General features: G+C 41.6%; 1 protein-coding gene across 1 annotated transcript in view; it reads left to right on the forward strand.

Annotated features, from left to right (window-relative positions):
- The window catches only part of YLPM1 (YLP motif containing 1), a 65626-nt gene extending 61165 nt beyond the window's left edge, over positions 1-4461 (forward strand). The window contains exons 22-23 of the mRNA XM_019551131.1: positions 3485-3665; positions 4043-4461. Coding sequence (XP_019406676.1) covers positions 3485-3631 — 147 coding nt within the window. The 3' untranslated portion in view covers positions 3632-3665; positions 4043-4461. The remainder of the gene's footprint in view (positions 1-3484; positions 3666-4042) is intronic.
- The last annotated feature ends 7874 nt before the right edge of the window (positions 4462-12335 follow it).

The following is a 12335-nucleotide window of genomic DNA, read 5'->3' on the forward strand; positions in this document are numbered from 1 at the left end:
AGGAGGTTAGATGAACACCTTGCTGGAGTCATTTGACCCCAGTACTCTTTCCTGCCATGTCAGGGGGTCAGACTCAATGATCTGCTCAGGTCCCTTCCGACCCTAGAAACTATGAAACTATGAGCCAAGCAGTATCCGGGTGGCTGAAGCCTCACAAGGAGCAGCCGCTCTAGAAAGCTGTGCGTACTGACAGGGCCAGGGCCCTCAGCAGATGTGGGTGGGAGCCTGACGTAGGCTGCCCTGGGCCGGAACACCGTAGGAACATCCATGGGCCAGATCCTGTAAGTTGGCAGGCACCTGCCTGCAGGCTGGATTGAATTGGTTGGGCTGCCAGATCCAGCCCTTGGGGCCATATTTTGCCCATTCCTGAAACAAGATATAATTATAAGTTGTTACAATGCAACTATTATAGCTGTACTTCCTGTAGTAATACAAGTAATTGCAAATTGAATCTTGTTTTATGCAGTGATTTAACTAATTTGTATCACTACAGGAGCCTACAGATGTTTTAATTACAGTGTAAGAGCTTGTGCTGGTTCCTGACTGTCAGATGTTTCTCACTTTCTAAAGTGTTTAACTTTGTCCATAGGTTTAGTGACTTAGTAAAAAGGTTCATCCAGAAAAATATCACAGAAGTCAGAGATAGAAAAGACCAGTTGCGTTAGGGTTGTGCCTTATTTAGCACAGAATTGTTCCTTGTTCTTTGCCCAGTCTGGTTTTAAATGTTTTCAGTATGTAATTAAGGGAAACAAAGAGAAGAAGATTATATGATATCGTGATGGCTGTCACTATATTTCAGACAGAAACAAGCTTTTTATACTCCAGTGACAAACACTAAGGCCTCCTCTACATGTTATATCTATTGCACAATTACCTTGTTAATTGTGCAATAAATTTAGACTGGCTACACTTACAAATTTAATTATCATGTGTTGGAAAGGTCCAAGCAGCTGTAAAAGTGTTGCTTGAAAATGTGTAATAACTGTTAGCTGATTTTTGTCCAGTTTTAATTTGCACAGGCAGGCAGTTTGCAGCCGAGAAAATGCAAGTGGTTTGGAGCCTGCTTCTTGCCGATACAGGGGGAGCCCAGAATCAGGCTCCCCCTTCACCAGCAGTAAGGTGCAATTGGATCTAATGCTCAGTCCATTAACAATCGTGCCTCCTGCCATACACGTGGTATGGCAGGGGTCTGATTTTGTGGATCATGCATTAGATTCAATTGTGCCTTGACCTGCATGTGTAGAGGGGACCAAGAAATAATAAGTACGTTGTAACTCTTTCTTACAAAAACCATTATTGTCCGTTGGGGCTTTCTTCCAGGATCCCCTAATCCTGCCATACAGAATAATGCCTTTCAATAGTGTTTTGTCTTCCTCTTGCTTTTTCTTTGAGGACAAGCATCCAGTCATACTCTTCTTTCTAGTTTTAAATCAAGAAATAAAAGGACATGATGCTCTGAATAACAGAATTTTAGGTGTTAAAGTGGTAAAGGCATAATCATCTAGTCCAGGGGTTCTCAAACTGGGTCGCAGTGCCCTGGCAACTTAAAAGGAGCTTGCAAATTCTCTTCCCTCCTTAAAAGGGGTGGCATGGTGGGCGGGGACACTGCTGCCATTGATCACTGCGTGCTGCCACTGCCAACTCTGCGCCACTTCCCCACACCCGACTCCAGCCGGCTGGCCACCAGGGCCCCCCTTGCTCCCCACTTGTTGACCAGACGGACTTGGGCAGCTCCACCCCCTGCACCACCACTTCTAGGGAGGGAAGAGAAGTTTGCAACCCCCTTGTCACAGTATCAAAAAGTTTAAGAACCCCTGATCTAGTCTGTTGGTGGCCAGCATTTTTAGCAGATGTGCCACAAATTTGTCCTGCACCCTCCTGAAGTGCCATTCCACTCCTCTTTCCTGCCTGATATCCTGCTCTAGTTTCTGCCTCCTGTCATATGCTGTCTGCAGCTCTGTTTTTTGCCTATCCCTTCCCCAGTCTGCCATGCGCCACACACGTGGCTGCCTGTGCCCCTTGTGGCATTTGTCACTGTTTGGCTACTCCTGTCCTAATCCATGTTCTTTACTCTGTGGTATGTTCAGGGCCTTCACTTTTAAGTTACTCAATTTTTGTAACTTCTATCTTTTCCCTTGAGAAAATGGTTAAGTCTTAAATCTGAGGATTAAAATAGTAGAGGTGCACTGATATATTGGTGCCATATCATATCAGCACCTATAAAAGGAAAATTAACATCAGCTATGGGCTTTTTTTGGCCAGCGTAGCTGATAAATATAGTATACCTTCTGGATGGGGCCTCCGGAAGCCACGTGCATGGGCACAGTCACACACATGCCCATAGCCAGGAATGCAGCCAGGCAGTGTGGAGAGCAGTACCCTGCAGGTAAATCTGTGAAGGGGAAGAGGCACGGGTGTGTAGATTGAGGCCCCCATGGTGAGGGAGGGAGTGAGGCAGGGGCTAAGGGTGCTGCCCAGCCAGGGTGGTGAATGGAACCTGGGGTCAGGGCAAAGAACAGGATGGAGCCACAGGTGGCTTGTCCAGGGGGCACAGTGGAAGGGCGGGGGCCTCCACACACCTGCTAGGGGAGGTATGGGGAGGGTATGTGTCATGTCCTGTGTGTGTGTCCCGTCCCCCCCCCCCCCAAAGATTTGTGTGCGGGTGGATGCAGGCTGCCCACTGTGGGCTCTCAGAGCTTTCCACTCTGCTGCCTTTCCCCCTGGGTCTCTGTATCAGCCATGCGTCCCCTGCCCACTCAGAAGCAGTGGGGGCAGCAAGTTGTGCCTTCCACTGTCAGACAGGCTGGGGACCCATGGCTGATGCAGGACCCCCAGGGCAAAGGCAGCAGGGCAGAGAGTCCTGAGCCCACAGCGAGCAGCCTGTATCCACCCTTGCCCTACTCAGCTCCACTCTGGTTAAAAGTGTCTCTGCGCTTAAAAAGGGTGGCAGCGGTGCTTGAACCAAAGCTCATTTGACAAGCTTTAGTTTAAGCATCCTCACTGCCATTTTTAAGTGCCTGATTGCTGATTCCCTGGACAAGCCATCTGCACCAGCCCTAGGACCCATTTACCACCTGCCCCAGCCCCAGGTCTTATTTACTGCCCTGGCTGGGCAACACCCCAATCACCAGCCCCAGCCCCACTCCCTCCCTGCTTCACCATGGGGGCCTCACTCTGCCCCACCCCCCATGCCCCTTCCCTCCCTCATGCCCCTGCCCCCCCCACAGTCTTAACTGCAGGGTGCTGCTCTTCACACAGCCTGCCTGCACAGCTGTAAATCGGTTATTGGATCAGTGTCAACTGATATGGCTGGTTAATAATAGGTTATCAGTATCAACCGAGATACTTTATCAGTGCACCCTTATAAAACAGTTGTTTGGAGGTTAGAATTTTCCTCATATTCTAGTCTGATTGGGGGAACTCTAGTGGCTATCACAGTGTTGTTTCTTCAGGGGTTGCCCTGCTGACAGTATGTTTCTTATAGGTGCGTTGGGCAGACCTAGAAGAAAAGAAGGATGCAGATAGGAAGAGGGCCATTGGATTTGTGGTTGGACAAACAGATTGGGAGAAGATCACAGATGAAAGTGGTCATCTTGCTGAAAGAGCCCTCAACCGCACCAAATATATTTGAGGCAGTTATTAACTGGATTTTTTGTACCTTTAAGGTTAGTGTTCAGTTTTCTTACAAAATTGTTGATTTTTGAAAGGTGAAAGTAAGGCTAAAGGGCACATGTTGCTAGGGTCTCTTCAGATACTTTTATTTCAAGTCCTATATAATTAATAGATTTGTCAATTGTGTACAATTGTCTGATGTATAATCTTCTATGTGGATCTAAAGATAGAGGGGAAAGGAGGCACCAGCCTTCAAGAACTCCAGCTATTGTCAGTAATAAGTCTAAGGGTACATTATGAAGAAAACCAGACTATTTCTGTCAACTGGGTGCCTAGTTCTTCTAAGTCCGAGTTCTGAATATTGTATTTGAACTCAGACCATTTTATTTACTACACTACTAGGTGTAACAGACTTTTCTTTTCTTTACAGGCCATTTGCTTTGAGGAGAACTAAACAAGGAGTGACCTGAGCATCCTGGGTGGATTTTGTCACTCCCACCTTCACAATTGTTTTAGTTTCTTTCGTTATTTTAGTTTCTGCAAGTTTCTTGAAATGTTGGCAATGATTAATGGTGACCCCAAAAGACAAATTCCCGCTGTACTTAAGCGAGAGAGACAGTTTTCTTTTTAATATTTTTTGGAGGGGGGAGGGGTGGGTCAGTAGTTTTAGCTGCTATGCATGGGGTAGGGTGGAAGGATTAGACAATGTTTCCTCCACTGTACTGTCACAGAATGTCTTTCACCTTTGCTTTGTGGCTGTTCTCGTTTTATACTGTATGTACCTTGTAGCTCATTGTAGTAGGAAGCAGAATAATAAACTTTCACTATAAACCCAATGAGCTTTGTGAACCAAACAGCGTGGGCCTTTTTCTTGGTGTTTGTTTTACATTTTGGATATGGTCTGTCTTTGCGTGTTGGCAAACGTTAAAATTCGTCATCATTTGGAAGTAACATCATTCTTGTATTCCAGAGTATGCCATGGCTTTGGCCTCCAGGAGGTTTATCATCTGCCCTCCTTTTGGGGATCACCTTTTTCAGGCCTTTGGTCCTTATCAGTTTCTAATAATTGTATATCTTTTCTGTCAGCTTGGAAGGAATCTGCTTTTTAAAGTCCTTTCTGAATTTTAAATTTCTATTGCTGCTTTCGAATTTTAATTTTATTCTGAAATACTGCAAGTAGTAATATAAGGTGTGAAAAATATAATTCTGAGCCTGAAATACTGGCATAAAACCAAGCAATAGGAAGCCATCTGAACGGGAGCACAGAAATTCCCTTTTACTTGCATTGTGTTGTGGAGTTAACATGGCTTCTCATCAGTTCCCTTGCAAAATCAACTTTTCTTGATCTAAAAGATAGACAAGTTGTCCATACTGGGAAGAATGCTGTAGGAGTTGTCACCACACACACCAGCATCACAGATGTACCAATGAACAAACTGAATATATCACTTTTTTCCTTTTGGCTCTTCTAACAAGAACTTCTGTTAGAAGTTGTAGTAAAAGAGGAGGCAGTGGATTGTCTGAAGAATTTTGTTTTGAGTTAATGGTGAATGATTGAAAATTTTCTGTACATTTGTAGTTAAAGTAAAATCCTGAAGGGTTCTTCTGCATTCCTTTTGTTGTTTTCTGGTGATTTAGATTACAAATTGCTTCTAAGTTTATTAGGCAATCAATACTCATAAGGCCTTTGGTACCTTACAGAAGAACCATATTTTGTATAGTTATAATACATTTCCATTTACTGAAAATTTCTCAGTTTTATTAATTATATGCAATTGAAATGCCTTTTCAGTGTGCATAACAGAACTGATGTTGTGTCCTCAATTTTTAAATACAAGAAGATAAAGCTTCTTGAATGCAATGCTTTTATACCAGAACTAACAAATGTATCCATGTATACATTCCATTATCCAACAACATTTATATTCTTTTTTTCAAATATTGCAGAGTATTCTCTTTGAACAGTCATAATGTTGGTATTGCCAGTAAGAAAGCTATCATTATCAAGGAAGCAGAAGGTCCTTGGGGAGATCAGTGAAACCTTCCTTCAAAAGTTTGTAGCTCATTTTGTTGCAAAAGTAGTTGGCAGGACTTTCAGTCCACCAAGTGAAGTTTTCTTTTTGTCTATAAAGAAACTGCAGTACTGGTGTGTTGGCTTCTGTCCTTCATAATACATTCAAGTCAAGTTCTTTCCAACTTTTCCATCCCACGTTAAGTAATAATGCTTCTGGAACATGAAAGGGTTTGAGGTGAAGGGAGTATGGCAGGGGATATCACGCTGACTTCTCTGTTTTCATGCATTTGAGAGCAGAATTGGAGAGAGAGCACCCATGGAGACTACGTTGGTTTTGCTTCTGTGGTCAGCATACATGGAAGAAGTGACACAGAACATTTGGTCAGTTGCACTGTCCGGTGTGATGGGGAGAGAAGGGGGGCAGGATAGAGGATGAAAATTTACAAGAAGAGCATAGGGTAGTGCCAGTTGATGGCAGGTGTTTGGTTATGAAGGTATACTGTTACAAAGTGTTTGCCAGCATAGTCAGACTATGCTGAAGTTTTTCTTTCAGCCTCATTGATAATTGGTTTTAGTAGTACCTATAGTGCATCAGGTTCATCTTATCATCTTTGCCATCTGTGTTCCATTTAATTTGAACATCTGGAAGATCAGCCTGAAAGATTGTTCCAAAGCAAATCAGGAATAAAATACTCTTAAACCTACATCATACCAGAACTACAGGTTTCAACAGGATTCGTATACTACAGTCCTTCAGAGAACGAAATAACTGGGTGCTTGGAACAGCTCATCATCACTGCTGGCAGAATCAGAACTAGGATCAGAACTTCCCTGCTTGGAAGTCCATATCTAGAGGATTGTGGTTAGAGTAACTACTGTTCTGCCACCAGTGCTGCTAGCTGTAGAATACAGAAAAGTTCCTTTCTCTTTCCTGTCCTATTCAATATCTGTATATAGTTGCTGAGGCTACACTCTTCTCTGACACTAGACCTTCATAGCCTTGGATGTAAAAGAAAAAGCCTTCTACGACTATGGCTAGCTATGAGAATGCAGCCCATTTTCTCAGATTGATGACTTTGGACATACTTTCTTAACTCCCGATTGGACTATTGGAATGCAAAAGGAAAAATTTGAAAATATCCAGCTTGAAAAAACCAGCAACCAGTGCATAATATGGTAACTCACATCTTCAGCAAAACTGGCTGGTGAAGAACGCTTCATTTCCTATGTGTCATTGGCTCCTGAAGATCACTCGACCTTCTAGCACAGGGGTAGCCAACCTGCGGCTCTGGAGCCGCATGCGGCTCTTCAGAAGTTCATATGCATCTCCTTAAATCTTTGCACAAGCACACAGTGACCAGCTGCCAAATTGAAACTGGTCACCGTGTGCTTGTGCAAAGATTCAAGGAGATGCGTATTAACTTCTGGAGAGCTGCGGGTTGGCTCTCCCTGTCTAGCACTTTAATTTCTTTTAAATCTATTCTTCAAGAACAATAGAACCATCTTCTTTGGTGGCAAGGATCATGCAGTTTCCCACAAAGCAGGATACAGCTCTGTTTATGAAAAGCTAAAAAATTGTTTTACTTGACCTTTCTTTCCTTTCTTTCCTACATGTGGTTCTGGGTGGTAAAGAAGTGCTTTGTCATTTAAGCCATTTTAGATTATTTTATTCAAGAAAACTTCATTAACTTTTAATAGATTACCAGTAACTAGTTACTACCTTACTAGCTGTAGAGTACTTTACTAACCCACCCCAAACCAGCCAGCTGCTCATCCACATATTACAATTAGAGGGCAATTCTTGGAGAATGTTGAGTGTTTGCCCTACCTGCCTAGCCACCTTTCCCAAAAAAATAAACATAGACAATAAATAGTATTTACCAACAGATAAAATCTGCTAGTGCTGCCTTTGGACATTTATGAAATCATGTCTTCAATGATCAGGACCCAAACCAAACTTCTGGTCTACAAAGCTGTTGTGATCCCTACCTCACTGTATGGGCATGAAACTTGGACAATGGTACTGGAAACACCTGAAACCTTTGGAACATCACCATTAGTGAAGTCTTTGCAAAATCCTTCATATCAGCTTGAAGAACAGAAGAATAAATCGCAGCATTCTGGCTTGAGCAACCACCACCAGCACTGAAGCTATATTTATACAGCACCAACTCTGTTGGACAGGACATGTCATAAGGAAACGTGACAACCAGCTACTGAAACAGGTCATGTACTCCCAACCCACTGATGTTCAGTGCTCTAGAGGTGCACAAAAAAAATTCAAAGAGGTCTTGAAGGCCAGTCTGAAGAGATGTGATATTAACATCATCTGGAAGACTCTAGCATTGAATTGTCCCCAACAGCACTGTGATGTACAAGGCATCAGTCATTTCAAATAAACTTACTTCACTGTGGAGGCAGATAGAGGAGAGATACCAAGGGAAAAAGCTGTTACTCAGCATTACCAGGATCTACTCCTTCCTTGAAATATTTGCCACATCTGCAGTCAAACATGCAATGCAGATCTCATATCAGCCATTTCTGTCATCTACAGACTCACCAATGGCTTCATTTTCTGGAAGGCTGCCTCAAAGAACTTGCATCAAAGGACTGCCAATGAGCTGTGGTACAAGAAAGTAAGTCTCAGAGAATCCCATACCAGCTTTATTGTTTGGGTTGTTTACTTGTTCTTTTTAGTGCTAAGAAGAGTTCATTGATGTTATCTTGCATGATTAGCTCCCTGCGATTACAAAAGAAGAATTGATACTGATACATCTTAGATTTTTATATCTTCCACCCCAAAATTGATTTGGATTTGCCTTATTCTTTATGAATCGTGTTTACCAACTAACAAATTGCTTCTTGCCTGTCAGTTGCTGAACAAGATTTTTCTGTATTTACAGATTTTTAAAGGTATTGCTTTAAATAGCTTGTAGAACTCAGGAGGTATCTGAATGTTCATTTGGACTTTTATGGAGCAGACTTCAGGCAATTTATAGCAGTGGACTGAGCTGAAAGATTGAGTTTTATTGATGCATTTAAATGAACTTATTAAGCCAGCAAAAAAAAAATCACCAATTTATCTATTTCTTGGGTAAACAAAATCTCTGAAGCAAGCATATGATATTAACCTGGAACACTGAAATCATAGATTTCATAGACATTAGGGCTAGAAGGGACCTCGGGAGATCATCAAGTCCAGCCCCCTGCCCAAAGGGCAGGAAGTCAGCTGGGGTCATAGGATCCCAGCAAGATAAGCATCCAATGTACTCTTGAAGGTATTCAATGTAGGTGCTTGAACCACCTCCGCTGGCAGACTGTTCCAGACCTTGGGGGCTCGGACAGTAAAGAAATTCTTCCTTATGTCCAGCCTGAAACGGTCTTGCAGGAGTTTGTGACCGTTCGACCTCGTCATCCCTTGGGGCGCTCTGGTGAATGTATCAAACAGATGTTCATCTAGACCACTATAATTCTCTCTCTCATTTGTGGCTGGTTTCAGATGTTTCTTAACAATGTGCAAGAATCACTGATGTAATTCTTTTTGGACCATGTGTATGTTTTGGGTTTTTTTCCTGTTTTCACCTTCTTCCTGTTCAGTGATTGGTATGAGTTTTATTAATCATGAGAACAAATGTGTGGTTATTTTTTCTTTTTTTATCTAATTGTACCTGTGGACTTTTTCATTGTCCACATAAATGTTAAATTCTCCTTTGAATCTTGCTAAACTCTTGGTAGCATTGAGTAATACTGGAAATTTTCAAGACAATTCAGTTCTTTCCAGCTCTCATTTGTAGCTCTATATGATATCCCATACATTTGAATGATTGGAAAAGAACTTTATCCATCTTTAGTTCTGAATGTGAACTGTGCTGTACTGGAAACAGAAGAAGATAGTTCTTGACAGTAAAGATCATTAAACACAACTTCAGGATGGGCAATGAGAAATCTTAGCTAAGTGAACCTGTGAGCATATTTGTGGTTTTATCTTCCTGCAAAAATTACTGTTGGAGATTTAAGGCAGAGGAGGATCAGTGTTTTTAACTCAGTTAAAAAATGATGCTTCCTTCAGTACAGCAGCCTGTAGCTATGTCATCAGTGTTTATACACCCCATCAGCAAAACAATAGCCTCTCTCCATTAGTTCAAACTCTTAAACAGCTTACGGCTGATCTGTTGATTAGCCATAAGTGGTCACTGCTCTGTCTGCCTATCCCAGTGAAATTGAAGACACACACACAGACACCTCTTGCCATTAGCTAGTATACCACATGCCTAGGATCTGTGGGGCTGGGGTCCATGCTGTGGGAGATTGCAGTGGGAGGGAAAATCCCTGGTTGTCCAGCAAGCAGTGAAAGGGTTGGGGGGTAGGGCAGGAGGAAGCCAAGCAGACCCTGCTGTGCCTGCAGTCTCTTTCGAACTCCAGCCAGAGAGCAGAGGAAAGAGGCCAGTCCTGCTGTGGAGCAGAGAGCCCTGCCCAGCCCAGCCCAGAGAGCAAGCTGGGGGAGTCTGGTTTATCTTAAACCAGCAAGGGGTCTGGGACAGATGTTGTATAAACCAGTTTGAGCCAAATCATTACTGTCATGACAGTGAAGAATGCCATCTGTTGAATCGCCATCAGTTCCTCTGGCATCTGGCTTTTCTTTGTATTTCTTCCATTTATGTAGTCACCAGACCTCTGATGCTAATCAAGTCAGATCTCTGCTGGTTATTCTCCGCTTGTTTGAAAACCAGTTTTGAGTTCAGTTATGGAAACATTGCAATCTTTTAAAAAGGAATTACATAATTCATCTTAAGGAGCAGCTTATTGCCACTAATCTGAATTTGTAGTTATTGGCAGAAAAGGAATATGCTTAACAGCTGCAATGCTGGATGACATTTTGCCTCTATTAATAGTAATTTGAAATTAACAGCACCATTTTAAAAGGAATGACTTTGTCTAGCATATTGTGGAAGCTATAACCCACGGTTGGAAAGACTGAGAAACCATGGAGGCGTTGTTGACTTGGAATAGGGACTTCATTCTACTTCCTACTTGAAGTTAGAAGCTATGAAGCTCCTGATATGGCAGCCCAATCTGATGTGGCTGAACTAAATTGAGAGCCAAGAGCTCTTCTGTGGATTGTTGTAATTCAGTGTAACTGCAATTAATATAATCAGGCTTTTTTGTGTAGAACATACTTGTACTAGTACTTAGTAAGTCATGCACACAAGAATATATCATAATTATCTCTACTGTCCATTGTTTCCTGGTTTACTTTTGATGTTAATTGAAGACATTGGTCCTGAATTTAAGAGCCATTAATATTTCAGGGTCCAGTTGCATCAAAAATCACATCTCTTGCTGATCATCCAAGACAATCACATTTCTCTGGGACAAAGTGTGTGAGGGCTAGAGATAAAATGTACTGAGTTGAAGATGTTAATTTATGGAATGACCCTACTAACAGATACCAAACCAAAGTATTACAGATGTTGAGAAATATGGTGCAAGATCCATAGTTTGCTGAAGCTTTCTTACCATGATCTATATTAGAAGATAAAAGTACAGCTTTCTGGAAACCGGGAAAAGTTATTTGTGAATTCTATGTTGGACACCACATGCTTATCTACTATACTTGCTTTGAATAGAAATAATTTACTTGCCAGTTCTTACACATTCCAAATTTGGGAGCATTTGAGGCCTTTATTTGTGGGCGCTAATCAATTCTGCAAATATCTGTGAAGATTATTTTCCTTGTTAAGGTGATCACAAGTCGTCATATAACTCGCTGATGGCATGTTGCTATAAATGGGATGTACTTTTAAAGGCTTCTGAATCTGGTGAAAAGTTTTTGTCCTACAGCTTCACATGTCACTAAGATAACTCACTTGGATTGTTTGGAAACAGCATTTGTTCTCCAGTTAGTGCTTGTGTTCAAACCAATACAAATCAGGTAAGTATATTGATGCTGTTATCAAATAGTCTATATCTGAAAACCTAAGTATACTGAAATTCCCCACATCCTCCTTTTCTTGAATATTATGTCTCAAGTTAGAAAACTTATTGGATCTTCAATCATTTGAAATTAAAAAATAGTTGTGAACAATTTTAGAATCTAACACATCTAACTGGAAATAAAAAGCACAAGCATTTTTTTTCAAAATGTCTTATTTTTCTGACTTGTGGAAAACCTCAAGTGGAACAGCTATTTGGGGGCAGACCTTTCTGAGGTTGTAGCTTCTAGAAGACTTTTCAGTGGTTTATATTGTTTCACTGTGGTTATTTAACAATGGAAAGTTTGTTTCATAAAATATGTGGTTATGACCTGGAAGGGTTGCATGATCAGATATCTAACTTGCACAGCAATTAAAGCCTACAAGGGAGTTTTTCACTTCTGATCCTTACCTGGCATCTGGACTGCCTGCTAAAATATAAACATAGCGTATGGAAGTATTAGTGTTCTCGCAGTTGTATATATTGGAGAAGTAATAAATTAAGATTGCAGTATTGCCTCTTATCACTTTACACTCCTCTGAAATGTTGCTTTCTCAAGTGGAAAGGTGGTGGGAGCAATGCTTCTTAATAGAGTTGTAGGAAGGAAAGTGAAAACTACTTTTCCAAAAGAAGAAAAAAATTAGTTTAATCAGACTGTAATTACTTGAGTTGGAATTCTTCTGCATTGGCTATATCTTACTGGTGAGACATAGTTTGCAGAGACTGGCTGCATATT

This window comes from Crocodylus porosus, unplaced genomic scaffold (genome assembly GCF_001723895.1).
Source record: "Crocodylus porosus isolate Cpor-Errol unplaced genomic scaffold, CroPor_comp1, whole genome shotgun sequence".
NCBI lineage: Eukaryota > Metazoa > Chordata > Crocodylia > Crocodylidae > Crocodylus > Crocodylus porosus.